This window comes from Sus scrofa, chromosome 7 (genome assembly GCF_054392235.1).
Source record: "Sus scrofa isolate SSC_HxYL_T2T_F1_AM1 chromosome 7, Sscrofa_HxYL_maternal_Yorkshire_Landrace_v2.0, whole genome shotgun sequence".
Lineage (NCBI taxonomy): Eukaryota > Metazoa > Chordata > Mammalia > Artiodactyla > Suidae > Sus > Sus scrofa.
The window spans coordinates 2262951-2290677 of NC_139389.1; the positions used below are offsets into that span (position 1 = coordinate 2262951).

The following is a 27727-nucleotide window of genomic DNA, read 5'->3' on the forward strand; positions in this document are numbered from 1 at the left end:
CTCTGGCAGGGCGCTCCCTGTGCACAGACTGGAAGCCCTGACGCCTCTCGAGTGAAAGCGAGGGGGGTGGGGGCGCCAGGCTCGGGTCTGATGGGGAAGAGCCCGAGGGGGCAGGCGAGCCCAGGAGCTGCCACCCCTGAGGCCCTGACAGTTGGGGATGTGGATGCCCAGGAAAACCTACGAATCGGCAATTAAATTTGATGGTTCTGGAGTTCCCGTCGTGGCGCAGTGGTTAACGAATCCGACTAGGAACCATGAGGTGGCGGGTTCGGTCCCTGCCCTTGCTCAGTGGGTTAACGATCCGGCGTTGCCGTGAGCTGTGGTGTACGTCGCAGACGCGGCTCGGATCCCGCGTTGCTGTGGCTCTGGCGGAGGCCGGTGGCTACAGCTCCGATTCAACCCCTAGCCTGGGAACCTCCATATGCCGCGGGAGCGGCCCAAGAAATAGCAACAACAACAACAACAACAACAACAGACAAAAAGACAAAAAAAAAAAAAAAAATTTGATGGTTCTTCGCGGAGCCGGACAGAGTCAAGCACTGCCAGATAAGAAGCCCACCCACAAGGAGCTCAATTTCGGCCCCCAAGAGAAAAGGCAACTGGTCGACCCCATCACCCCCTGCCAGCCTATTTGGAAGCAGGCCGCTCCAAGAGGACTGTGGCTGGAAGGCAGAGGGACATGGAAAGTCACAGGAGGCCTGCATAGTGCACAGCTGGGTCACAGAAGAGATTTCCTGTGGCCGCCAACGGGGAACACAGCGGCGGCGGGCGTGGGGTGGGGGGGACCCTGCGTCAAAACCCAAGCAGTTCGTCTACTTCCCGACGGACAGGTCCTTCCCTGGGGAGCAACGTCTCCTAAACGACGAGGAGACGCGGGGCCGCCCCTCCCCCGGCAGGGACAACAAGAGCCACACCGGCACACAGGAACACCGGAAATCGATAAAAGTAATGTGCTTTATTTAATTAAAATAGATTAAAAAACAGACTGTGTAAAAGAATTAGGATTCTCAGTAATTTACTATTATTTACATGAGCAAATTCTGGTCGTTAGTAGACTCCGTGAGGGATAAAGACACAAACCCACATCCTCCCGAGGGCAGGAGGATCCTGGGGACACTCGGGACCTTTTGCTTGATTCCCGTCCTCTCGGCGGTTACTGCAGAGATGACAACGTTGGGGACCGGAGGAGAGGGACCCTCGCCACCCAGGGACACCGCGCTGTCACCCCTCGCAGGAGGCCAGGTGGGCGCTCCTCCCTCTCCCGAGAACCATCCTCATCCCCGCTCAGGGCCGGTCACACGGGCGCCCGGTTCCCCGTGCCCGTGGCCGCCAGCTCACCTCCCGTAAACACACCCTACCCAACACAAAGGCCACAGCTTCCGGAAAGAAGATGAAAAACACAATGAGAGCCACACGTCCCGGTTTCCTGGGAAAAGCCGGGGCAGGACACACCGCCTCTGTGGTCCAGAACTTGGCGCCTCACCAAGAGCTCACATGAAATGCCCTGGGCACTTGTCGAGGGCGGGGAGGGGGCCCACCAGGAGAAGGCGGGGCAGTGGGTGTCCAGCCCTGGCCTGGGCGTCCTGCAGGCACTTGTGGCTCCTCCACGCGTCGGGGGTGGGGGGACGTCCCAGGGGTGCAGACCCTAGACGTCTGGGGGGCTCCACGGCAGGGGAGGCTGGCTGGACCAGGTCCCCGGCACGGTGGACAGCAGCGGCCACGGCTGGGGGAGGAGGGGCCCAGGGGGACTCAGTCCAGGATGTCCGTCTCGAAGGGCACCAGGTGGTAGTAGGACAGGTTGGTGACATAAGCTGCTGGGTCATCGCCGTCCTCCAGCTCGGGGGCAAACTCGGCACCATTCTCAAACCTGGAATGGGAAAGCACAGACGTGAGGCCGGGGCTGGCTCACTGACCCCCGGCACCACTGAAGGGGACAGAGGGCAGAGGTCACTGGCAGGAGGGGCTTCAGGTCAGACAGCACGGGGGGCTCTCCAAAACGTGGGCCCGTCCACTGTCAGGCACCACCTTACTGCTGTGTGTGGAGCGAGTGTGTTAGGAACCGTGATACAAACGGATCCGACACACGGTCTGACTCCAAAGAGGTTTGGGCTCCGGTTTTCACCACCTTAGAGACTGTTCTCTCAACTGACCAACATTTATCGAGGCGTCTACCTGTCTGTCCATCACCCAGCTGTCCCCCCATCCATCTGTCCATCCACCCACCCGTCCGTCCTTCTACCCACCCACCTACTATCCATCCCCCCCCATCCATCCACCCACCCACCCATCCTTCCTTCCTTCCATCCACCACCCGTCCATCCTGGGAGGCCCCCACGTCCCTGGCTTGTGCTGCTCAAGTGCCTATAGGAGACTCACTGCATCCAGAGCTGCCTGTGGGCCCCAGAGTCAGGGGCCCTCGCAAATCTGGGCCTTCGCAAGATCTTGAATGGAGGTCCCACTTGGGGATAAGAGGAGCCAGGAGAGGTTAACTAACTTCCTGAGCTCAGGGAGAGCCCCAGGCGTGGCCTTGACAGTCACCAAGGCCAAGTCCTGCTCTATAATCCCAAGGAGACGCCTGGAAGCACCCGAGGTGGCTTTCCTAGGGTCCCCAGTGTGGTTCCAAGTTCTGTTGTCCAAGGCAGGAAGGTCGGAGGGCAGGGTGTCTTTGGCTGCCCACCGTCTCTAATACGAGGCATCCTCCCTCTGCTCAGGGCCACACAGAGTCCACCTGGGGGTGACCAGAGGCCACCATGCAAGTGGTGTTGCCCCCACCCCCAACCCCCCACACAGGAGACCAGGCCCCTGAGAGCAGGTGTACGGCCCCTGGACCCCTCAGAACCAGCACAGCCCAGCTTGGCAATTTCTCCTGAATGTTCCCCAGCCGGCCACTCAGTCAAAGGAACTCTGTCCCCACGGGTTTATGAGCCAAGGTCTCCCTGTCCTGCAGGGGGGGGGCGAGCACTTCAGGAAGCCCCCCATCCTGGCCGCATCCGCTTTCTTCCTGCGGAGCCCCACGTGGGCCAGGAGCCCAGCCCGGGCACCGGCCAGCGGCTCGGGATCCCTTGTGCGGAAGGGCAGTGGGTCGGTGCACTTACAGGTGCTCCGTGGGGTCCACGGCCAGGGCCTGGTCTTTGCCGCTCGGGATCCCGTGGTCGATAACAATCGTTTCCGTATTCGCTAGACAAAATCCATTGGACCGCATGATTTCTGAAAATGAAAGCGGTGCGGGACGGAGTCGGAAGGGGTCAGCGTTGGACCTCGACGCCCTTACCCTGCCGCCACCGACCGCCCCTTCGGCCCACACCTCACAGCTTCGGGGCTGACGCAGCCTCCGCAGGAGCCACACCTGCCAAGCCCGCGGCGGCTTGGAGGTGCCTCTCTTCCCCGCCAGAAGGATGCTCTGTTTGTCCGGGGCCCTGGCCACACGCCCTCCCGTGGGCTTGATGCTGGGAAGGAAGGAGTCTGGGCCCGTGGCACACACCGTGGGGCTCAGCAGGTAACCCATCTCTCTAAGCTCTCACCTGGGTCAGACTTTGTACCGCCCCGCTTGCCGGGAGGATCCAGTGAGATCAGTGGGTTTTTTCACCCAAATGGGTGACACCCACCTTTTACTTTATATAATTCTAGATATAAATTGACTTCTTTCCAGCAAGCATGATTTGGAACAATTTTAAAAGCCCCACGAGAAACTTCCCCAGGGTGAAGTTGGTGAAGGCGGATGGTGGTAGGGGGTGCCCTGCGGTGACCTGTATACGTCACTAAGCTTCAATGAGCCAATCCAGGAAATTAGCATTGGGACAATGCTCTCAACTAAAACCCCCCACTTGGAGCTCCCACTGTGGCTCAGCTGGTTATGAACCTAACTTGTATTCATGAGGACGCAGGTTTGATCCCCAGCCTTGTTCAGTGAATTGAGGATCTGGCGTTGCTTTGAGCGTCAGTAGCAAAGGCAGCTCAGATCCCGCGTTACTGTGGCTGTGGTGTAGACCGGCAGCTGCAGCTGCAATTCGACCCCTAGCCTGGGAGCCTCCATATGCTGAGAATGCGGCCCTAAAAAGGCAGAAAAAAAAGGTCCCCCAAACCCCCAAAGAAAACCCCTCCCCACCTGAGCTTCCCCGATGCCCCCTCGCCCATTCTGGACCCGACCCCGGACCTCTGCTGCAGGCAGCTCGCTCGGCCCCTGACAACCTCTGTGACCTCAGCCCTGCCTCGTCTCTCCCGGCTGCAACTAGGGGGGGTCTTTTATCGACTGTGCCTCAATTTGCAGGGTGTACGATCTTGGACAGAGGTAGTGCCGTCCAGCAGGAACCAGAGGGGCTGCTGCTTCCCTTGGGCCATCGGAGCAGGGGGTGCCGCCAGCAGGACTTACTCCCAGGGCGTCGTCTGGGTCTCCAGAGTAGGGAGGTTTCTCCAAAGTGAGGGCACTGCCCTTCTCTTCTTTTAATTCTTACATTTGTTTAGTTAAAGTATAATTGATTTACAAAGTGGTGCCGACTTCTGCTGTACAGCGAAGCGGCCCAGTCGTACACACACGCACATCCTTTTTCCCATACGATCTTCCACCGTGGTCTGTCCCGAGAGGCTGGACAGAGGCCCCCGTGCTGCACAGCGGGACCTCATTGCTCATCCTTCCTAAATGTACTCGTTTGCCTCTACCAACCCCCAACGCCCCGCCCCTCCCTCTCCCTCCCCCGTCTCCAGCATTCTCTTTGTAGTCAAGAAGCATCTCGGTGGAGAAGCACCGAGATGCAGCAAACGCTGGTTCTCCTTAAGCTCTGGCCCTCTCCTCTCAGCACCTGCCCACGGATCTTTTCTCCAACAGTGACTACCGTCTGCCTGGCGCTGATTTTGTATTTTCCCTGCAGCCCTGTTTTCACAGGTCCATGTGCCATCATCCCTCAGTTCATTCATTCTTCTTTCCCCTTTTCCCTGAAGACAGAGTCGGCCTTGAGAGCACACTCGCACGCGTTCCAACCCCCTCTCCTAATACATGCCCCGTGTTTCCAGCCACAGAACAAAACCCAAAGCAGTGCCTTTTCACAGACTGGTGAATAAGAGTCTCCCTGAGTGGTGAAAATTAAAGTGGAGCCTGCACAGACTGCTGGTTACTGAAAAATGAAATTATATTTCCGGGCTTCCCAAACCTGAATAATCTGATTGTGTGGTTGATGAGTTAATCCAAGTAGCCAAACCCAGGCTGGGGTTGACGCTTCCTTTTAAGCGGCAGAGACGCAGCCGTGGTGTAGAAAAGCAAAATTAAGATTTCTTACAGTTGGTACTATGCTTTTAGATTAACACGGGCTGAAGGATGCTCAAGGCTACATCGGCCAAAGCATCCCCACAGAGGCTACAGCCCTTCCGGAACGGGGGCCAGGCAGGTGGCCGGTTCGGTTCTAGGGGAGCCCCAACCCCCGGCTGGTCAACCTGGAGGCCACCTGAGGCCTGAATGTGAGTCACGCTGCCCCTCACAGGCTCCACCAACTGCACCGCAGAAACAGTCCAGGCTGTAAGGACGGGGCAGCCAGATCTGAGAATGCTGCCAATGGGCCGAAGGCACGCGCCCCCTCTGAGCCACCGGACAGCTGACCATCCTCTTACTGCTGCCACCCTTTGCCAGACCTGTGCTGCATGTCCCCTTCTGTCCTCGCTGCCCTAAAGCCAAGAACAAAGCCAAGGCCCCTCCACGGGACCTCTTTCAGGTCAGCGGGCTGGACGACGGATTCCTGTTCACTTCAAAATGTCTCATTGATGCTTTCGGAGACTATTTAGGTAAAGTCCAGTGTATGTGAGAAATAACTCGCTTTGGAAGTAGGAAGGTCAGTGGGTAGAAACAGGTGGCTTCATAAAAACCAGGGACAGCCCCTCCCCCACAACCCCCATCCTCTGTGGGGCCGTCTCTCCGGAGCCCACGCGTGGGTGCTGGGCTGGGAGCGGTTCGGGAAACCTCCGGCTTCCGCAGCGGCGCTGCCCCCCACCCCGCACACCCTCCCCGGGGCTCTTACCCGATATTTTCACCGGACTTTGGAAGCTGGGCTGAATTTTGTGGACGTTGTCATTTTTTAACACCTGATCCAGGGGAGAGCGTTCGAAGAAGGTGAGCACGACTTCCGACCTGGAGTACTGGGGAGAGACGGCCGTGGTCCCACACGCGCCCCTCGAGGTGGCCCGTGGGACGCCTGCGCCCGCGGCCACGGGACTGACCGCACATCTGTCAGGCTCCGGGCAAGGCCCGGGCACAGGCGGGACGGGGACAGTGGGAACCACGAGGGCCCGGGCTGTGCCAGCGCGCCACACCCCTCCCCCGCACGCCACCGTAAACCGCGCCCTCCGCTTCCTCTTCCCCGGGCGGGACCCCGAGCCCCTGGAGTCCCGAGGCCTCCGGGGGACACCCGCCCCCGTGCCCGACTCTGGGAGGCGCCCCAGCCCGGCCGCACCCACCTTCCGGGGCATGCCAATGACGGTCTTGAGCAGCTTCTCCACCTCATTAAGCCTGGTCTCTATGTCGTGAGCATCCTTTATGGCAACCAGACCTGGATGGAGACAGAACGGCCTCGGTCAGACAGCAGGACCAGGAAGTGCGCTCCCGACGTCACACGGAACCACCAGCAGCCCCCGCATCCCGCAGCCGGCACCCGCCGCCCCGTCACCCTCCACAAAAGCCGTCCAGGAAGGAGTTCCCATTGTGGCTCAGCAGGTTAAGAACCTGACTAATATCCATGAGGATGGGGGTTTGATCCCTGGCCTTGCTCGGTGGGTTAAGGATCCCGCATTGCCGGGAGCTGCACTGTAGGTTGCAAATGCACCTCGGATCCCGTGTTGCTGTGGCTGTGGCTGTAGACCTGCAGCTGCAGCTCTGATTTGACCCTTTGCCCGGGAACTTCCATATGCCGCAGGTGTGGCCTTGAAAAGAAAAAGCTATCTGGGAAGACAGCCTTGGCCTCATGCTGTCCACGGAAAGCCACAGGGAGCCCATCAGACGCTCCTCCAGGCGGAACAGCCTGGCCAGCTCCGTCCCCCGCCAGCGTGGCAGCTGCAGCCCCGGGAAGTGGCCCAGGACCCACCCACCCCCAATGACACAGCTGCAATGACCACAGGGCCATGTAAGCAGGGCCCATAGATAGACATCATTTAAATGCTGGGTTTGGAAGAGAAAAGTTATGTCTTTAGCAGAGAAAACCAACATAGACACGACTCACGGATTCCTTCCAGGAATCTGAGCTTCCCCCTTTGTTCAGTGACCAGAAGCCTCACTGGCTACTAGAAGTGCAGTGTTTTGTCCCTGAAGTGAGAGCACTAACAGCCCGAGACCCGGGGTGGGTTTCTGTTCCCCCGGAGGGTGCAGCGCGTACCCTTCAGAGCGCTGCCAGGCAGGGAGCAACTCAGACTCCCCGGGACGTTTCACCCGTCCCCGTGACGACGACCAAACCACAGAGGCGGATCCTGAACTATTTTCAGGCCCCGAATCTCAGGTTTCAGAAGAGCTGGTTTTATTTTACAGGGCAAAGCATTGTTCACGTTGCAGGCAACTCGCTGAAGTCCATGTAGTGAGAAAATTAGCTGCCCAAACTACAGGGCTGAAATTAAGAGGCCCAGACCTCGTGGGCCCTGGGAACCAGGGGCGCCCCAGACACGGGGCAGGAGGGGTTTTGAAGGCCTGGGCTGTGCCGGGGTTCTTCACTGTGCCAGCCAGAGTCGGTCAAGGCCAAGAATCCATCCCTCAACCTCCGGGAGCACAGGCCGGACGCCCGTGACCCAGTCACTGGGGGCCCTGCTCGTCAGTGGACTGTATGATCCTGCCCACCCTCCTCAGCCACACGGGCACAGGGCCCCTGCCCACACTGCCCGAGCTGGCACTCCAGCAGGATCCCAGATGTCACCAGACAGGGGCACTAGGCCACCTTCTCCCCATCTCGCCTGGGCTGTCCAGCCCTCCCACCACCCTGCAGGCTGGGGCAGCAAGAGGGAAGAGAGAGAGCAGCAGGTGCAGGTCTCAGGATGCGCATTTCAGATTCACACACACACACTCTCACGCACGCACAGACCGCTCCATGACTGCCTGCTTGCTGTGGACAAGGAACAGAGGGAAGGAGAGAAGATGCAAAATCCTCTGAAGGGTTTCTAGGGAGAGGACGAGTCTATAAATCACCCCACAAAGTGCTTCTTTATTCTAAGACAAGTGAAAGCACCGGCATGTCTCAACCTTTATGGCATCTAGAATACTGGTCTTAAATCAACTGACTTTATGACACAGACGATGCGTTTTTATGTTTTGTAGGTACAATTTACATGGAGATTAGTCTCTTGTCCATCAATGCAAACACAATAGTTATACCCATTTTACAGGATGTAAAGCACGCTAGCCCAGGCTTAGCTTTCTAAGCACCAGGGTACCCTTCATTCTGATAAATGCACTCTGCTCTGCACTCATTCTCTTAGGGTTGTCAGAATTAGCAAAAGACAAAGGACATCTAATTTGATGTGCATTTCAGATAAACAATGAATAATGCAATTGATCAGACAAACTAAAAATGATTCACTGTTTACCTGAAATTCAGACGCACTTGGTGTCTTGTGTTTTATCTGGCAACCTTATCCTCCTGGTGACCTGCTTTCCAGAATGAAGGAGAGAAAGGCAAGAAGGACCTGGTCGGGCCTCTGGAGACATTACTCTGTAGGCTTGGACCACAGACCCTCGGGGTCTGAGCCCAGCCCACCGTCCTGGTCCTCTCCGACTCCAACGCCCACGTCCTACGCCTCTCCTGGGCTGGAAAGCACCCTCCTTTGGTTTTTTAAAAGCATTTCCCATCGTACAGACGGGATGTTACATGTGAAAGGAAAACATTTAACCAAACCAACCAACCAACAGACTCGAAACTCTCTTCCGGGGCCACAGCACAGAAATGAAATAAATCTTCCTTTAAAATTTCTTCTCAAAGCTCACTGAGGTCCCTCCCATCAGGTTTCTCAAGTTCATGACGGATCAGAGCCAAAACACCTGCTGGTAACGCCCAAATCAGGACAAATTCTCGAAATGACAGCACCAGGGGTGGGGTGTGAGCAGAACTCACATCTGGGGCCCCGCGCTGTCACCAAGGACAGATGGCATATGGATGCCCTAGGCTAGCAGCCTGCAGTTGGTGACTTTCTCTTCTACCTGCTGTGTCCTTCCTTTGTGACTGAAGGGCTTTAGCTATTTGTGTGTGTGTGTGTCTCTGTCTTTTTAGGGATGCACCCTTGGGCATATGGAGGTTCCCAGGCTAGGGGTTGACTTGGAGCTACAGCTGCTGTCCTACACCACAGCCACAGCAACGCCAGATCAAGCCACATCTGCAACCTACACCAAAGCTCACGGCAACACCGGATCTTTAACCCGCTGAGCAGGGCCAGCATCCTCATGGTTACCAGTCAGGTTCATTACTGCTGAGCCATGACGGGAACTCCCCTGATGGCTCCTGACGACTGGCAGAGCTTTTCCAAATGTCAGTTGTTTACAGGAACGATCTGAAACTTCATTTTCAAAGACGTGCTTAAGTGCAATAATTTAGGATTATCTAGAACTTTCAACATTTGCATTCCTGATGTGGATGGAACAAAAGCTCTGTGGGGACCTTGTGTGACTCCATTTTACTATCTGAGATCGTAATTCTGCTACAGGCTTCAAAGTCCCTTCAAGGAGATGAAGCCCAAAGCCAGGACAAGAATTATCAGACCCTTATCATGTCTCATTGTCACGTCCCCTGGCCCACCTTGAGCACCCTGGCCTGCCTCCTACCCCTGCTAGGAAAGGTACCTGACTCCTCTCCCTGCCTCTGTGTCACCTGGTTCCCTAAAGACCAGGCGGAGGAGCAAAACTTGCCTCCAGACCAAGAGGAGTCAAGACGCAGCCCTTATGCATGCAGAGTGGGCCCGGGTGGGAAGAATCAGGTCCCCCTCAGGTCCGCGGCCTGGGGCTACCAAAGCCACTGGAACACGTGCAGTCTCTCTCGCCATCCCTCAAGATGTACTTCCGCCTTAATAAATGTGTAACGCGCCTGCTGCTTCCATGCTTTGCTGGGGTGCGGTGAGGACCGAGGAAACAATGCAATTCTATCATTCTGGTGCAAATTCTATCAATTGTAAAATCTACAGGCAGGCAAAAGTTGTGAATTTGCACCCCTGAACAGAAAAGTTCAAACCCCTCTTGGTTACGACTGTAGTTCCAGGACTTGCCATAAGAGGGCGCCAGGAGCTCGCGAAAGGGGCCGCGCCACATCCACGTTCTCTCTCCTCTCAGAAAACTTAACTCGGAAGACGTCACAGCCTCAGGACGTTCTCTAATTTCTGATAAATCATAATCACCTGCATGATCTCAGTTTTTTGGCCACACCCACAGCATGTAGCAGCTCCAGGACCAGGGATGGAACCCGTGCCACAGCAGCAATAATGCTGGATCCTTAACCCACTGAGCCACCAGGGGACGCCCATAACCTGATTTTTAAAATTTCACTCCACAGTTTATGACGTGAGAAACGTATCCTGGTACGGACCACAATGGTTAAAAATTTGAAGCCAAAAGATTGACAAGAGGACTTAAAATTTCAGTGTGTCAATTTCACACCTCTTTTGGGTTAAATTCAGCCTCGAGAAAGAGAATGGACTGTGTACACGCGTAACTGAATCCCTCTGTTGTAGAGCAGTGATTATTACAACACTGTAAATCAACTACAACAAAATTTTTAAAAATGAAAAAACAAACATTAAGTAATTAATTCAGCCTAGAGCAGCCAGGGTGCCCTTGAAAACTCAGAACACAAAGAGCTTCCATCTGTCCCAGGGTTAGTGCCTTTATCCAAACACGGACACCCCATCCTCTAGGAACCCAAACTGAACACGTGATCAGTCCACGAGAGCAAGAGACAGAATCCTCAGTACAGAGACCAGGGTCCCACATCCTGCTTCCAAATGACCATGTCTGGTGACTGTCCCAGCCGCCAGGGACAGACGGACGTGGGGCTGAATCTGCCCCAGTGCCTTCTGCCCCCGTAATTCTGCACGTGAAGACAGATGCCTCTCGGGTCAATGGGCAAGGTGTGCCTGTTACCCAAAGAACACGAATCTCTTAAGAGGAGACCCATGACAGCCCCAGGGAAACTCTGAGACGTGAACTTGAACTTTCAAATTGAGTCAAATAAGAAATTACACTCCAAGGGTCCATCCACACACTGTCCAGAGGAGCGGGCGCTGGGGCGAGGGGAGGAAGGCGGGTATCCTGCCTGCACAAGGAATACATATTCCTAAAGGCTGAGCGTGATACAAATGTGGGGAACAAGTTTTTTTGTCTTTTTAGGGCTGCACCCATGGCATGTGGAGGTTCCCAGGCGAGGGGTCAAATTGGAGCTGAAGCCGCCGACTACACCACAGCCACAGCAACGCGTGATCCGAGCCGTGTCTGCGACCTATACCATAGCTCATGGCAACACTGGATCCTTGACCCACTGAGCGAGGCCAGGGATCGAACCTGTGTCCTCATGGATACTAGTCAGGTTCATTAACTGCTGAGCCATAACAGGAACTCCTGGGGAATAAGATATTTTAAATTTTCCAGAAAAACTGTCAACAATTCCTCCTTCCTAAGCATCTGTTTCCTGAACAGGCAGCCGCTGTTCCAGAAGCGGGGACTCTGATTAGCTTGAGAGCGTGACGGGCAGGTTATCCTTTGCCATCAAGCCCCGGGACGGCGGCGTTCAGCCCCTGTCTGCACTCGGCTGTGCCAGGCACCTGTCAGGTGGTGGACAAGCCCTGCCCCCCACCCTGGCCAGGACGATGGACACGAAGCTGACGCTGACACAGACAGCTGTCCCCTGAGAGGCCAGGAAGACACAGCAGGAAGCCCGCCAAGCGCAGGGCAGGCGGGGAGGCAGACCTCACGCCAGCGCAGCAAGGAGCCCGGCTGCCCTCGCAGGCTCCGCCCCACGGCAGCTCTTCCTCAGTCACACGCAGCCTGGCCCGGTCACCTCTGCCATCACCAGGAGGATTCTGGTCAAGGCCCTGGGGACACAGGGACCATCTCTTGAGGGGTGACGAGCAAAAGTGGCTACTGGGAGTTCCCATCGTGGTGCAGTGGTTAACGAATCCAACTAGGAACCATGAGGTTGCGGGTTCGGTCCCTGCCCTTGCTCAGTGGGTTAACGATCCGGCGTTGCCGTGAGCTGTGGTGCAGGTTGCAGACCTGGCTCGGGTCCCGCGTTGCTGTGGCTCTGGCGTAGGCCGGTGGCTACAGCTCCGATGAGACCCCTAGCCTGGGAACCTCCATATGCCGCAGGAGCGGCCCAAAAAATAGCAAAAAGACCAAAAAAAAAAAAAAAAAGAAAAGAAAAGAAAAAGTGGCTACTGGACGCCTCCTATCACCCAAGGAAGTCAACGTGAACAAAGACGTCAATAAACATGATTTCAGTGGGATGACAGTGTCAACCCCTGGTGACACCGTGCCCATGCTCACGGTCCCCCAGCGACCCTGCTGTGACAGCTGCAGCCCCAAGGCGGCACCCTGAGGGATGCCCTGCTCAGAGGGGCCGGGCCTGTGGTCACCCTGCGGCTCCAGTCCGAGCCTCCCCCAGGAGGCCACCTGCTCCTCGTGTCTCACTGGCTTGGGGTCACTGTCACCACGCCCCATCTCCCTCACTTTGAAATACCTTCTGCCTTTTGGGAAAATGGTTATAAGACCAGACAGTGGAGCCCACCAGGCCCAGACTTATTTTAAAAAGAGAGAAGGACCACGTCCCAGGGGGCCAGGCCGAGGGCAACCAGGTGTGCCAGCAGGTCCCAAGGTAGAGGCTGAACCAAGCCTCTCCCTCCTTGGACACCTGGTGGGAAGGGGCCTGGAGGCTCTGCAAGCTTGTCCCTAGGTTTCCAGGCCACTCCTCCCCTAGCTGAGTGTCAGCCCAGGTCACAGGGCTCACAGCACAGCCTGAGCCCTGACGGGTGAGGCCATGGGGCTACGGCACACTGGAGGGAGGAGAGGCCCGGAGCTCCGGGCAGGGAGCCCCGAGCGAAGCCTGAGCAGCTGCAGAGCACAAGGTTAGAGCAGAAAACATCAGGGCGAGAGGGAGCGGCGGGCTCCCAGGAGGCGGCGGGTGCGCACCAGACCCGGGACACGGGCAGGGCAGCCCCAGCCGGGAGCCTGCACACGGAAGAGACTCAAAACCAGGTCCCTGAATCGAGCGAGCACCCAAACGCCCAGAGAGGTAAACCTGGTCCCCCCTGGAAGGGGCAGGAGCCCCGGCAGGGAGGCGGACCTGGGGCGGGGCTGTGAGAGGCAGGACCCCAGGCCCCGCTCTGGCCCCCCTGCCCCAGGGCCCAGCGGGCTGGTCAGAGGTGACCTCTGATCTGCTCCTGACCCGGGTGCAGCCTCTGCTCTATTTTCAGCCACTTGCACCACGTAAACTGGGGGGCTCTGCAGTTGTCCCCACATCAGGTGGCGATCGCCACCCCCCCCCTTGTTTTGAGAGCAGAGCGCTGGTCCCCTAGAGCTGACGGGGTGGAGTCCGGCTGGTGGCCTGTGCCCAGGCCCCTCTGGTAGGTTCCGGACACCTCCCTTCCTGGTCCTCCATCTCAAATCTACTAGCCGGTCTGCAGGATGCAGGCAGACCATCATCGGTGCTGAAGGTGAACAGACGTTACCCCGGCACCCCCACAGGGCTCTCCGGGAGGGGCCTTATTTGGAGAAGAGGCCAACGTACCACGTTGGAAGCTGGGCCCTCCACCAGCTCCTCCTGCAGGCCTTCTGTGTTGGCCCCGACACGCCTACAGCCACGTCTGGTCTCTCAGGAAAGCCCGCGCTCTCTCTCCAGGGAAAGGTCAGACAGCCTGACCTCTTCTCACACCTCCCCTGCCTCCCTGCCTCCCTGCCTCCCCCCATCCTCCGCCCAGCCTTGCTCAGCACAGCAGCCAGAGTGCCCAGCAGGCACATCAAGCCACACCCTGCTGGGAGCTCTCTGATGGAAGCTGCCCACCTCTGAACAAGAGCCCCACTCTGAGCGGACTGTCCACTCCCCACCCCCAACCTCCCACTTCCTCTACCCCCCTCTCTCCCCTCCAGCAACAATGGGCTCTTCACTACTTAGAGCCACTGGGCACACGCTGGCCTCAGTGCCTTTGCACTTGCTCTGGCCGCTGCCTGGAAGCTATTCTCCAAGTATCCACAGAGTTCACGCCCTGCTTCCTCCAGTCTTGACTCCCAGGTCACTTCCTCTGAGCCCTCCTGGACCAGCCCATCTGAAAGTGAGGTCCCCCGCCCCGACCCCGACAAATCATAGCAACTCTTTTTCCTACTTTTCTTCTCTTCTGAACATGTACACCCAGCTCAGGTAATTTTGTAACTTATCTTTATCACTGGATATCTCTCGCCCAGAAGAGACTCACAAGGGCAGAGGTTTTGTGTCTGTTCTAGTTGCTGCTGTGTCCCCAGAACCTAGGCGACACTCAGCACAGGGGAGGCACCCACTGGGCACTTGGTGAGCGAATAAAAAACCAAAATGTTGGTTTTTCAGTCATCAGGAATCAAAGATCACCCGACTACTTTGGAAGTAGAATCTGGGCTGCAGTGCTGGAATGGGCATTATTTTTTAAAAAATCAAAATAGTGCAAGAGCCCCAAACAGTCATTGGGGAAATTCTGCACATTTGTCTTTTATTTGTTTATTTATTTATTTATTCATTTATTTAGTCTTTTTAGGGCCGTACCTGTGGCATAAGGAGGTTCCCAGGCCAGGGGCCAAATCAGAGCCACAGCTGCCTGTCTACACCACAGCAAGGCGGGATCCTTAACCCACTGGGCAAGGCTAGGGATCCCACCTGTGTCCTCATGGATACTAGTCGGTTTGTTACCGCTGAGCCATGACGGGAACTCCTGCACGTCTGTCTTAAAGTAAACCTTCCCAATTGTGAGAGCCGCGGCGGGCAAGAGAGCTCGCCACGTCTGGTCAGGAAACCCTGAACCACGTTAAATATTACATAGAGCAGATTTAAGTCAGACTCGGCCCCGCCTGTGTCATTGTGTGGAAAAAGCAGAAAGGGCACCTCTGTCCCCTCGGGCAGGGGGACGAGAGATGGAGGGTGGGTGTGTCAGAGCCGGGTGCAGAGGTGAGAGGCCAAGGCACCAAGGAGAAGAACAGAAACCAGACAGGCCCCGCGCTCCGCCCAGACAGAGGGCCCTGCGCCGCCAGGCCACACAGGGGTTAAAGACCTCTGCCCACATGCCACCTGGAAACTATGTGTGGCCAAGGCCAGCACCCACGCGTGCGTGGATCAGAGGGAACGTGCCCCCGCCACGCCTGCTCCCACGGCAGTGCTCCGGGGCCCCAGACACAGGCTGTGCACCTGCCTGACCGCACAGCGAATTGAAGATGCAGGCGGGGGCCGAGGCTTCCCCACCCTCTGCAGGTCTTCGGTCCTACATTTATGAGAGTGACCGGCCTGCTGCCCGCTCAGCCTGTGGAACCCGGAAGTGTCCACAGAGCTTCTGATGAGACAAGCCTGCCAGTCTAAGCCAGGCCAGAACTACTCGGTGAGTTTTAATGGAAGGGATCCGATGCCGAGTGGCACTGAGAACACGGCCTCTCCAGCACCACACGCATCTGATGCCTTTGGCGGGTAGGGCCTGTGCATCCAATCTTTTCATGCAAATCATTAATCAGCCTGGAAAAAGGTGGGATCTTCCTTTACATAACGGAGACACATTCTACTTAGAAAACAACTTTCCCGGAATTAAAGGGAGCTGAAAGAGGAGGAGGAGGAGGCTGGGAACTCGGGTGGTGCCGGGGGAGGGCCAGCGTGCCACCCAGCGGAGACCCGAGGACCAGAGCAGGGGATGGATGCCCCCTCCTGGGGCCCCGGGGCCGCCCTCACCTCTCCCCGGTGCTGAGCTGAGCTGGCCCTGGGGGAGGCCCCCTCCGGTCAGGCCTCCAGCCAGGACAACGATTCCCCGTCCCACCAGGGCTGTCGGCACAGGCTTTACACGCAACCCAGACCCGCATCTAACAGCCGCGACCCCCCCTGTGCCCCCACCTCCTCTAACACTCACTTCTCATTTTCCTTCTCAGACACTTGGAAACAGCTCTCGTATCCCCTAGCATCTGGTTTCTCCCTGGGGGTCCCCTCTTCCTGGCCCTGTCTCCTTGGAGGGCCCCCTCTGTGGGGGACTGTGCGCTGACACCTCCCAAACCCAGAACGGACCCGGCACAACTCGCACAGAGGGACAGAGCCAGGCGCGTGTGCAGGGCAGGTCATGTGCCTCACGCACACCTGCCTTCTGCTCTGGATGAGGCGGTGTCCCCACCAGCCCCCAAGGCGACCAAAGCTACACCTCCTCCGTACCATCTACAACCCCGGCAGCCAGCAGCCATTAAGGGGGACAACGAAGGCCACAGTCACGGAGGGCTCACTACGTGGGACACGGGGCATGAACCTCTGTTCTCACAAGTGGGCATCGGGGACTGTGCTGCGGGGGAGGGGCCAGACGGGAGCGGATTTCCAGAGCCCGCCCCGGGTCACAGCCGAGCTGGGTCCCCAACAAAGTAAGGCTGGGGGGGTGGATATGGAGCAGGAGAGGGACGGGGGGGGGGGGGCAGAGGGGAGGGCAGGGACGGCAGGCTCTCTGCCCAGGCTCTGGGGCTCCTGCTTGTTCACCCCACCTTGTTCCAGAAAGGACACAAGTCACTGAGCAAATTGTTCCTTCAGTCTAAGTTTCCTGGGCTTGGACCTTCATTTGCTAAATTAAAAATATAATAACTCACACAGCCAAGGAGTAAATCAAGGTAAACTGCTGCCCTGCTTGAAACGCTACTGAACCACCCCCAGAGCAGCCACAAGTGCCAGGCCAGGAGCAGGCGGTCTCACTCAGGGCCTGCAAACCCTCTGGCTTCGGGAACCTGTCCAAGTGACGCATCTGCCAGAGGATGTGTCATGAGAATGAGCTAATTATCCACAGAATTCACAGGCTGGGGTGAGGCTGTCACCAGGGGGGCTGGAGACCGCAAGACCTCAGGCAGACAGGCAGCTTCGGAGACCCTCGGTAAATGGGGACCCTCCGTAAACTATGTCTCTTCAGGAAGTGCCCCCAAAAGTGCCCAGGCCCTGCTTAAAGGACGGCTCTGGGAGGCGTCACAGAGTCTCAGAGCTGCAGGTGGCCGCACAGGTGTGGTGGGGGGCTGACCCAGTCCCTCCTTCTCAACCTCGGGTCTGGCTTCCTCCCCTCCAACCTCCTCTCCGCGGCCTCCAAACGCCAGCCCGCGAGTAGGAAGTGGGAAGCCACCCAGTTCTCTGAAACTCGAGTCCCCAAGAGCCAGGAAAGTCACAAGGCTCGGGAGGAGGCGGCCAGGGTTAATCAAACCCGAATGCGGACGCACCCCGCGGGGCCCCTCCTGGAATGACAGAGGCCACGTGGCACCTCGCACGTCGGTCAGCAGGGACAAGGGGCGCGGCCCTGCCCGGCTAGGACCGCGAAGGGGCTGCCAGACACGGCGCGACCCCCGCCGGACGCTGCGCTGAACTCTCCCAAACGTCCCCCCGCCCCTCCTGCCGCGGCCAGCGCTGGACGGTGGTTGACCTTGGTGATGGTCAAGGCAACCAGCCTCGGCCAGGGGCCACGGTGCCGATGTGCGGATTCCTGCCGCTGCCACTGCGGCCCGGGCGCCCCTCGCCTGGGGGAAGGCGGAGCCCCTCTCCCTGCACGTCGAAGGAGCCCGCACCCTCCCCCCGGTCCCCGACTCCCACCCAGTGCCCCGAGAGCCCAGCCCCCGAGGCCGGGCCCGCGCCCACCTTGGCGCAGCGGCGCGCGCGCCAGCTCCGGCCGGTCCTCGGGGAAGGCGTCGCGGAGGCGCTGCCACAGGCGGCCCAGGTCGGCCAGGCTGCGGTGCAGGTACAGCACGCTGCGGTCCGACCACTCGGTGCGGATCTCGAAGAACTCCTCCTCGTCGCCGCGCCGGCTGACGATGAGCCTGCGGATGCCGTTCACCCAGCAGCCGCGCACGAACATGTTCACGAGCGACGTGCCCTCAAACACCGCCGAGGCCATGCCGCGGGCCGCGCATGCCCCGGCCGGCAGGGGGCGCGCCCGCCCGGGCCGGGGGCAGCCCGGGGCCGGGGTCCGCCCAGAGTCCGTCGGGCGCCTGTATCTGCCCGGGATCTGCGCGGAGCCGGGGTCAATCCAGGGCCGGGGTCCGCCCGAAGTCCGTCCGGCGCCGGGATCGGTCCGGGATCTGCGCGGAGCCGGGGTCTGCCCGGCCTGGGGTCGGTCCGGCGCCGGGGTCCGTCCGAGGTCTGTCCAGAGTCGAAGAGACCTGGGATCTGTCCGGAGCCGGAGTCGGTCAGGGTCTGCCCGGGCTCAGTCCCGGGCTGGCGCCCCTCCGAGGTCTACTTGGGGCCGGGGTCCGTTTGGGCTCCGTCCGGAGACCGGGTCGGTAGGAGGCCTGCTCGAGTCCGGGTCCGTCCCGGCCCGGGGTCGCGGCGGAGCGGGTCTGCGGATGTCGGCCGGGCCTCCGCGCGCTCTCCCGGAGGGCGAGGCTACGAGCGGCGGGGCCGGCCGAGCCGAGGCTTATAAGGCACTTCCCATCGCGGGCGGCGCGGTCGCCGACGTCGAGGCCGCGGCCGCCTCCGCCTTCCCCGCCTCCAGGCAAGAGGACACGCCGCGCGCGGAGGGGTGGCCTGGCCGCCGCGCCCCGCGCCGCCTCCCGAGCCCGCGCTGCTGGGGCCGCGGGGACCCCCGGCCGCCGGGCGGGGCGGAAACCCCAGCGCCGGCCCCGCCTCCCGCCTCCCCCCTCCGCTCCGGGTCCCGAGCCGCCGGCCCGGACTGGACGAGACTGGGGGTGGGAGGGCCGGCCGGCCTGTGCCCGCCGGGTTCCTGGGGAGACTCTTGTCTTTCCGTTTCTCGATCCTGCGCGCCCCACCCGGCCCGCGAGGGGGTGGCAGTGGCACGTGTGCGGGCGGGGGGCGAGGGCGGGGCGCACGGGCTCCGGGGACTTGGCGCCGGGACCGTCTGCCAGGTTCTCCACTGCGCGCCGCCCCCCCATCCACCCTGGGCCGGGCCGGGCTGGGGCGGCCCCCGCCCCGCGGCCCCCGCGCATTCCAGTCGCGCCGCTGCCTGGCCTTGGCCCGGACGCGGCTGGAGACAGACGGGGACGCGGCGGGACAGACAGGCCCGCGCCAGCCAGCCGAGGGGCCGCCCTCCAAAAGGAGAGGGGACCTCCCTGCTGAGAAGTGGGACCGACCCGCGGTGGGAAAGAGCATCCCCGCGGCAGCGGGGGCCCTAGGTGAGCGAGGGGATTTCGGAAGCGGACCCGGGGAAGCCGCCCGCCTGCAGAACTCTGGTTCACAGCGGCCTGCTCCTCACGCTGTTCCTAATTGGGAAGAAATTTCGAACGATAGGTCCAGAATCGGAAGTTAGTTCAAGAACTGCAAGTTGGTTCCAGAGGCTGCAGGGACCTCACCCCGCCCCAGGCGGTGGAGAAAGAGCCTGGGCGCAGAAAGGACTGGGGCCGGGGCAGGTTGCCGGTGACTTGATTCAATCCAGACCGAGAGGTGCGCACCCCTGCTTCCCGTTTCCCGAGAGACAGACACACACACACAGACACACAGACACAGACACACACACACACGTTTTACTCAGTGATTTGCCCTTATCCTGTCTTCAAAGTTCATCATCCAAGTTTATCTTTACCTCCCATTTTCCGTGTAAACTGGGAAGAGAAGGTGTTTTCCACCGCCTGGGGACCCCGCCATGCGGCAGCGGTCACTAAGTGCTGGTGACTGAGAGACTGGCCACCTAGTCGCAGGAGGGGCGGAGGGAGGCTGCGGGGGGAGCCAGGCAGGGCAGAGTTTCACCTCTTCCCACAAAGCCCCATCCTCAACCTCTGTGGGCACGTTGCCTCCTCTCACTGCCCCTGGGCTGAGCAGTGGCTCTTCGACTTTAAAGCCAGAATTACGGTGCTTTTATGCCTCCTGTACAGTCTTTTCTAGGAACAATCCGGGCTTCGTTCCCTGTTGCCCAGGAGACCTGACTTTGTGAGGCTGCCCTTCAGTTGCACCCGGCGCTTCTGGTCACTGAAGAGAAGGAAGCATTTTCCTATCAGGATGTTTGTTTGTTTAAAGACACCTGAAACTAGAGAGTTAAAAATAACAACTCAGAAGTCACTAATCATTACAGAAATTCAGAGTGAAATGCAATGACCTGCCACTTTTTAATCCTTTGCATTGATATAGACTTTTTACTTTTTTTTTTTTTTTTTTTTTTTTTTTTTGCTTTTTAGGGCTGTACCTGCAGCATGTGGAAGTTCCCAGGCTAGGGGTCGAATCAGAGCTGCAGCTGCCAGCCACAGCCACAGTGATGCAGGATCCAGGCTGCATCTTTGACCTACACCACAGCTCACAGCAGCGAGGAATCCTTAACTCACTGAGCAAGGCCAGGGATCGAACCCACATGCTCATGGATCCTAGTTGGGTTCATTACTGCTGAGTCACAACAGGAACTCCCTGATAAAGACTTAAAAAATCTATTAAGAAAAATTATCCATGGAGCTCCCATCGTGGTGCAGCAGAAACGAATCCGACTAGGAGCCATGAGGTTGTGGGTTTGATCCCTGGCCTCGCTCAATGGGTTAAGGATCCGGCATTGCTGTGAGCTGTGGTGTAGATCGCAGATGCGGTTCGGATCCCAAATTGCTGTGGCTGTGGCGTAGGCTGGCGGCTAAGCTCCAATTGGACCCCTAGCCTGGGAACCTTCATATGCCACGGGTGCGGCCCTAAAAAGACAAAAAAGACTAAAATAAAATAAAATAAGATAAAATGTCAGTGGAAAAACTGTCCATGAAAATGACTGCTGGGTTCAGCATAGGGATACAGATAGACATGAAAAGAAAAAAAAAAAAATGCTAAATTAGGAAAGAGGCCTGCCAAATCCCTAAGGATGCCTTTGAGGTGGTGAGAACAAAGTCAAGGTGCAAGAGTGTCCACAGGGACTTTTGCCTTATCGGTAGTTCTTATAGACATTTCTGAATTGCATGAATGCACATATTACTTGTGGAATTTTTTTTTTTAATGGCTGTGGCATATGGAAGTTTCCAGGCTAGGGGTCGAACCGGAGCTATGGCTGCCGACCTATGGCACAGCCACAGCAACTCAGGATCTGAGCTGCATCTGTGACCGATGCCACAGCTCACAGCAACACCAGACCCTTAACCCACTGAGCAAGGCCAGGGATAGAACCTGCATCTTCATGGGTACCAGTCAGGTTCTCAACCTGCTGAGCCGCAACAGGAACTCCAACTTGTAGAATTTTTTAAAGGGATATCTAGGCGCCTGGAGAACCTGGAGGTACAGAGCCAGAATGTCCCCAGTCTTGACTCTGGGCAGCGAGAACAGGTCCTACCCCAGGACCTGTGTTATGTAAACCTCAGGAACAGACCGGGAGGAGGTGGGGTGGTTTCGGGTTGTAAATCAAGCTGATCAGGCAGCTCCGTGCCCGAGGCCACATAATACCTGTTGTTGCTGGGAACAAAGAGGAGCGCTTGGGGTCACCTGCCCATCTCCCAAGCCTGGCTCCGGTTACACAGGTGTGTCTAGGAGGCGGCCTGGGTGTGGCCAGCACCTGGGAAACCAGACACATCCATCTGATTCTTAAGAATAAAAAATGGGAATCAAAGACTTCATGAAATGCAGGGCCCTGGCTTTTGACGGGATGTTTATTTTTCTTCTGTGGTTGTTTGTTTTGGCTTCGGTGACGTTAAGCTCTGTGATTTCTTGCTAACCCTTACGGTCCAGAAGAGTAAGGGGCAAAGGTTGGTTGTCACTCTAGGTCACCCTCTGTGTCCCACCCCTGCTGCATCGGACCACACAGTAGGCAGCTGGAGGCTCAAGGCAGGAGGTGAGATTAGGCTGGAGCAGGTCCAGCGCAGCCCTGACCCCACAGGCTCAACACTTTGTAACCCTCCCCCCACTCTATCTCCACCATACGCAAAGTTGGGGCTAAAGAGTCTCCCCGCCCCACCCGCCGGGAGCTATTTTTTGCCCAATTCATGCCTAAATGGTTCCTGAGCAGGAAACAGGTGAGCAGCACAGGAGCAGGTGGTTACAGCACTTGCAGTATCTGCCTGGGCTTATTATGGTCTTGAACGTACTCATGCCTGAAAGTGAATTATCAGTACAACCCAGGATAATCTATGAAAACGCTAATTGACACAAATAATTTAAGCTGTTCATCCAAAAAAAAAAAAAAAAGTTTTTTCCATGACTGCCTGTGCTTGCATGAGTCCGTTAACTCGTTGCAGAAGCACCATGATTTGCATTGAGAAACCACCTCTTGGGTGGTTCTGGACAAGGAAGCTGGTTCAGCGAGCATCCTGCAAACATAACTCTTCCTCTTTCTCTGCAAATGAATAGTCGTAGGGGGGCCTCAGGGCCCAGAACATTCTAGACCCCTTGACTGGTCTGAGCCTCACCACAGCCCTTAGGGACAAGGAGGGCAGGATAGCTGCCCCTGCAGGCCAGGAAACTGGGGTCCAAGAGGGGCTGAAGTGCACCTGAACCCGGGCCCCGGCTGTGGTCCAGTCACACCCACCTCCCTTCGTGCTCCTGGCATCTCCCATGCCGGTGGTGGACGTCAGGCTCACAGACGGACAGGCCTGCGCCCTCCGCCCCCTCCCTTCGGCTGATTCTCAGATCTTTTAGGCCAGTGCATCTCAAGCCCTCATGGGCCTGTGACTCCCCTGGGAGCCTGTGAAAAAGCAGATCTGGATTCAGGAGGTCTGGGTGGGGCTTGAGAATCTGCATATCTGCCGAGTTCCCAGGAGGTCCCTGAGTGCATTTTCTGCTGGCCACTCTGAGTAGCACGGCTGATTCCAGCCTCAACCGGACGAAGCGGGGCTAGATGGTGTCAGCAGACACAGCGGGACCATCCCTGGTGTCTGCATCGGTTCCTGACGGCAACGACGGGCTGATGGTGTTTTCCTGGCTAGAACTGCATCTCCATGAGGCTTGGGGCTGCACCTGCTCCTTCATATGTGTGAACCCACCGCCTGCCACTGTGCCTGGCACGGGGCACAAAGAGTCTCTAAGTATCTGCTGAATGAATTGAGTAAGGAAAGGAGGGACGGAGCCAACGATCGGCCACTGTCCTTCCACCACAAAGACGCCACCCCTCGACTTCCAACAGTGGACACCAGGGAGGGTGCCCCAATCTTATCGTCCAGATTTTCCCAGAGACCCAGACCCCGGGGAGCAAACCATCTTCCAAGGGGTTCGTGGTGACCATTTTTCAGACACAGGATCCCAGCCAGGCTAATGTTTCCTCTCTGCGCTTTTGACATTTTCCAGATGTCATGCCTTCGGCAAGCATCACTGCCGCAGTCCTTCGAAGGCAAGTCCGAGGTTGATCTAAGCAGGTTCCCGCTTGCCCTGTCCACACGGTGGCTGCTCCTGTATCACCGCAGATGCTGGGCGGGCTGTGCAGCCCCTACCACGTTCATTGCATCTGTCTCCAGACTGTAAAGTAGGGTCGAGCCACCAAAGCGCCGCGACCCGCTCGGGCAGGAATTCTCTGACTCTGTCTTTTCCTTCACATCTGCCCCCCTCCCTGTTACCCCCACGGAATCCCAGCCCCGTTCCTGATGACCTCGTCTCCGCGGTTCTTGCCAACCTGAGTGCCGTTCCACAATGCCCCTTTTCTGAGGATGGGATTTGGCTGCTCAAGGCCTGAGTAGCAGACTTTCCCCGAACGCGTCTGCGTAGACTTACGACGACATTTTTAACGTGACATTGAAAAAAAACAAAACACAACCATGAAAGCCCCAAACGGCTGGAGAGCATCAGCATCTTCACAGCATTAAATAATCCCATTGGGAAGGGCTTCTGGAGTTTTACCCTTTTCAGTCATTGGCATTCATTACCTGGTCTTAAAATACATATATAACCTGTGTGTGGTCATTGGGCAAACAGCCCACGGACAAATGCAACCACCTCTTCCACACACCCCTCCAAGGTCCCAGTGGTTCAAATGCACAACTATTTTGATTTAACATGATTTTTTGGCTTGAAGTTAAGCATTATTTCTGCATTGTTAGCTCACAGAAAGTTTCACTCAAGCTGCTGCTGCTGCTGCTTCTTTTTTTTTTTTTTTTTTTTGCTTTTTAGGGCTGCACCTGAGGCATACAGAGGCTCCTAGGCTAGGGGTCTAATCGAAGATACAGCCACGGCAGCTTGGGATCCGAGTCTCGTCTTCGACCTACACCATGGCTCATGGCAACACCAGATCCTAAACCCACTGAGCTAAAGCCAGGGATCAAACCCGCAGCCTCGTGGTTCCTAGTCAGATTCGTTTCCACTGCACCACGCACGACGAGAACGCCTCAAGCTGCTTCCGTAAGCTGCCATGAGCAGAGTCAGTGAGCAAGTCTGTGAAAACGACCGGGGAAAAATAAGGAAAGCTGAAAGATCAAAATTGAAATATTTAGGCATCACCGCTGCCGTGTGAGACATGGAGCCGGACTATGGTGTTTCTAGAAGAACAATTCCATCAGGACAAACTTCAGGCCCCTCTGGTTATAGATTAAATGAGGGATCGTGGCTACTGTGAGGCTCTCCATTCCTTATATTCCGAATCGAGATAAAATCTCCATGCCTGAATTTTGCTCCTACCTGTTCTGGGCTGACATAGCTGCTCCTATTAACCAGCAACGGTAGCCCCCAAACAAGCAATACTTTTAAGAACTTTACTGTGTACTTAGATAGATAGAAGGACATAGCTGATTCCACCAAAAACTCAAGCTGATCTGACAAATATATATATATATATGTACAATATAAATGCATAAATTACAATTGGAGGCCTAGGGAACTAGAGCAGAAGAGAAGAAAAAGCAGGAAAGCTGGGACCCAGGCATGCAGGCCCTGGATCCACACTCAGTTACTAACTGTGGGTTGAAGTGGTTTACCTCCAACGGCTTTCCGGCTCAGAGTTCAACTCCAGAACCATCGCGTGGCCCCTGGGACAGCTGCCGTCATCCCATCCCCCAGCCCCAAGCCCCATCCTCCACCCCCGCCTCGGTCCAGCCCTCTTGGGGGTCTCTCTCCTGGGGCTTTGCAGCTACTGCCCTTCGCCCCCCTGAAGCCTGCTCACACGGGTGGCCGAGACCCTCTAGTGCGGGCTCTGTCCACTCACCTCGCCGGCCGCCCACTTGGCACGAGGTGAGCAAGAGCTCCTGGTTGAGACCGAGGCCGAATTCTACTGCCCCTCACTTTATGGGGTAGATGTTCCTGAAAAGGTAGGGATGGATTCGGTTTCCATAAATTTGATTAAAATGAGCAGAACTCTATAACGCGAGCTGGTATTTGGCCACTCAGGCCCCCCCACCTACAGGAGCTCGATTTGTCCCCAGCTGCTTTGCTGAGAAGCGAGGACCCACTCTCGGGGGAAATTTCATGATTTGGGTCATTCAAGAGAGGAAATATGGAGTTCCCTGGTGACGCAGCAGGTGAAGGACCTGGTATTGTCACTGCTGCAGCTCAGGCCACTACCGTGGTGCAAGTTTTATCGCTGGCCTAGGAACTTCTCTGTGCCATGAGTGTAGCACATGTAGCACCAAAAAGAAAAAATAAATAAATAAATAAAGGAACTATGAGGCAGTTCCGGGGCTCAGCGGGTGTCTGGAGAGGTGGCCGTGTGGGCAGAGGGCAGGCACGTGTCTGCGAGTCTCCGGGCCAGTGAGCACTGAGCAGCCCTCACCACCTGCAAATCATGGTCTGCAGGTGTGTCTTGGTTCCCACGGGGCAGCGCCCCACTCCCTCCTTCCTCCCCACCCACCTCCCCGAGCATCCCGCCACGCTCCCCCCACACATCCCAGTGCCAGGCTCTTCCTTTGCCCTTTTCCAAGGCATCAGCTCTTTCCGGCCCTGCTGCGGCCTTGCTTTCAGAACCTCAGGAGCGTCCTTCTAGGGAGGATTTCTCGCTGCCACCTTCTTCGTCTTTTTCTCTTTTTAAGGCCGCACCTCCAGCACATGGAAGTTCCGGGGCTAGGGGTCGAATCAGAGCTGCAGCTGCCGCCCTACACCACAGCCACAGCCACGCCAGATCTGAGCCATGTCCTTGGACTACACGGCAGCTCACGGCAATGACGGATCCTAAACCCGCTGAGCGAGACCAGGGATCGAACCCGCGTCCTCATGGATACAAGTCGGATTTGTTACCGCTGAGCCACAGCTCCCTCTCTTTGCCTTCTTGACACAATTCTGGGTTTTCTCCATCTGAGGAAATGGGGGACAAGGTACATCAAGATAGTGCTTGCAGGTGTCTTGCCCAAGAGTCCCAGGTGACCGTCCTCCCTGAAGCAAAAAGCATCGCATTCTCATTTCCTTTGGGCTTTTGCGACTATTTCTATTTTCACTCCCAGATGTGCACACGGTGCCAGCACGGTTTTGCAAATAAAGCCTCTGATTCTCGTCTCTTCTCTCCGGTTGGCCCAGATATTGGCTTCCAAGTGGTGCCAGAGGACTTCGTCCGTTGCCTGCACATCCCGCAGATTTGAGCTAATTGTCCAAGGTCTGCTCTCCGGTTGTGTGCAGACTCCGAGCACCTCACCCAGGCGGCTGAAGTTCTGTCTGGGAACAAAGCATTCAGTGAACTGAAACCAGAGAAAAGCCCAGGGCGACGGAGCCAATGCCACGTCTGGTCCATGGAGTTGACTTTTACAGACGTGGGTACATTTGTATTTGTTGTTATGATGAATTGTTCTGACACTCACCCAGGCAGGAAACTAATGGAAGTTTCTTTTCCTGAGGGCGCCTTAACGCAAACATTCAAGACAACCTGGCCTCAGCTGGCCCAGAGCAGAAGTCATAAGACTGGGGGGGGAAAAAAGCAAATACATATTTAAAGAGACACAGAGAGCTCTGCTTTCTGAAAACATCTGATGGGGTCCGGGATTGAGGAGGCGCTCAGGACACGTGGCACGTGGGCGTCCTCCTTCCTTGAAATTGTTTACGTTGCTTCTATGGACCGTCAGCATGAGGCGTGAGTGTGTGTGTGGAGAGCACAGCAGACACCTCCCCCCACCACCTCCCCAAATACACAGATGCTAGAAAACCGGTGCTAATCTGAGGACCAGCTCGGGGCTGAGCTGCAGTGGGGAAGCTAAGCCATTGCAGACGGCTCTGCCAGGCTTCGCGTCTGGTTAATGACCTACTGAAAGTTCGGCAGCCTGGCATCTCCTTTGATTCTGATTATACTCTTGATGCCTCCAAATCCACCGTCAGCAGATCCCGGTCCAACAGTAGGCGAGACTGCTTTCTTGGTCTGCAGGGGGGCTGCATTTGAAAGACAGTACCCCCCCCCAAAGTAGCTGCCCCCTCGGAACCGACAGAGCCCCTCCAGGATGGTTCTGCTAAACGCCTCCTCCTGGAGAGAACTGGTCTACCTGCAGTGGTGGCCAGCGGCCACACGGAAGGGCCCGCTCAGGGCAAAGGGCCAAGGTGATTTCCACAAACCTCACACCCAGAACCGCGCCCTCCTGGAGTTAGACACTGTCTAGTCTCCGGTGATGACAGCTCTTGCTGATTAATTTTGCTGCTTTTGGCCGCTTTCGGGGAAACAGGCTTTGACATGTAGGTACCTTTCACGTGGAGAGAAAATGGAATTGAGATCGTTTTCCCATTAATCCCCACAATTTTAGTCCCATGTGAGAAGAAACGCAGCCCTTCCTAGAACA

The 27727-nt window shown here is 57.1% G+C and overlaps 1 protein-coding gene and 1 long non-coding RNA gene across 2 annotated transcripts; both read right to left on the bottom strand.

Annotated features, from left to right (window-relative positions):
* Nucleotides 1–936: 936 nt before the first annotated feature.
* PXDC1 (PX domain containing 1) lies at nt 937–18737 on the bottom strand. The gene is made up of 5 exons (XM_001928852.6): nt 17796–18737; nt 6439–6530; nt 6003–6120; nt 3096–3207; nt 937–1867 (listed from the first exon to the last, which is right to left on the bottom strand). Exons 1-5 carry the CDS (start codon nt 18049–18051, stop codon nt 1750–1752), a joined length of 696 nt encoding a protein of 231 aa, XP_001928887.3. The 5' UTR covers nt 18052–18737; the 3' UTR covers nt 937–1749.
* A 5074-nt stretch (nt 18738–23811) lies between these two features.
* LOC146401140 (uncharacterized) lies at nt 23812–26793 on the bottom strand. Its single transcript, XR_014809533.1, has 2 exons — nt 25186–26793; nt 23812–24419 (listed from the first exon to the last, which is right to left on the bottom strand). It is a non-coding gene; the product is annotated as an uncharacterized LOC146401140 (long non-coding RNA).
* Nucleotides 26794–27727: the final 934 nt, after the last annotated feature.

Bases quoted from the DNA above. Each gene is read 5' to 3' on its own strand.
- PXDC1 (XM_001928852.6), bottom strand. From the start codon at position 18,051: ATGGCCTCGGCGGTGTTTGAGGGCACGTCGCTCGTGAACATGTTCGTG. The intron at 6,121-6,438 runs GTGGGTGCGGCC...GTCTCTCCCCAG, and splicing joins TCATTGGCATGCCCCGGAAG to TACTCCAGGTCGGAAGTCGT. The intron at 1,868-3,095 runs GTAAGTGCACCG...TTCCCATTCCAG, and splicing joins GTGGACCCCACGGAGCACCT to GTTTGAGAATGGTGCCGAGT.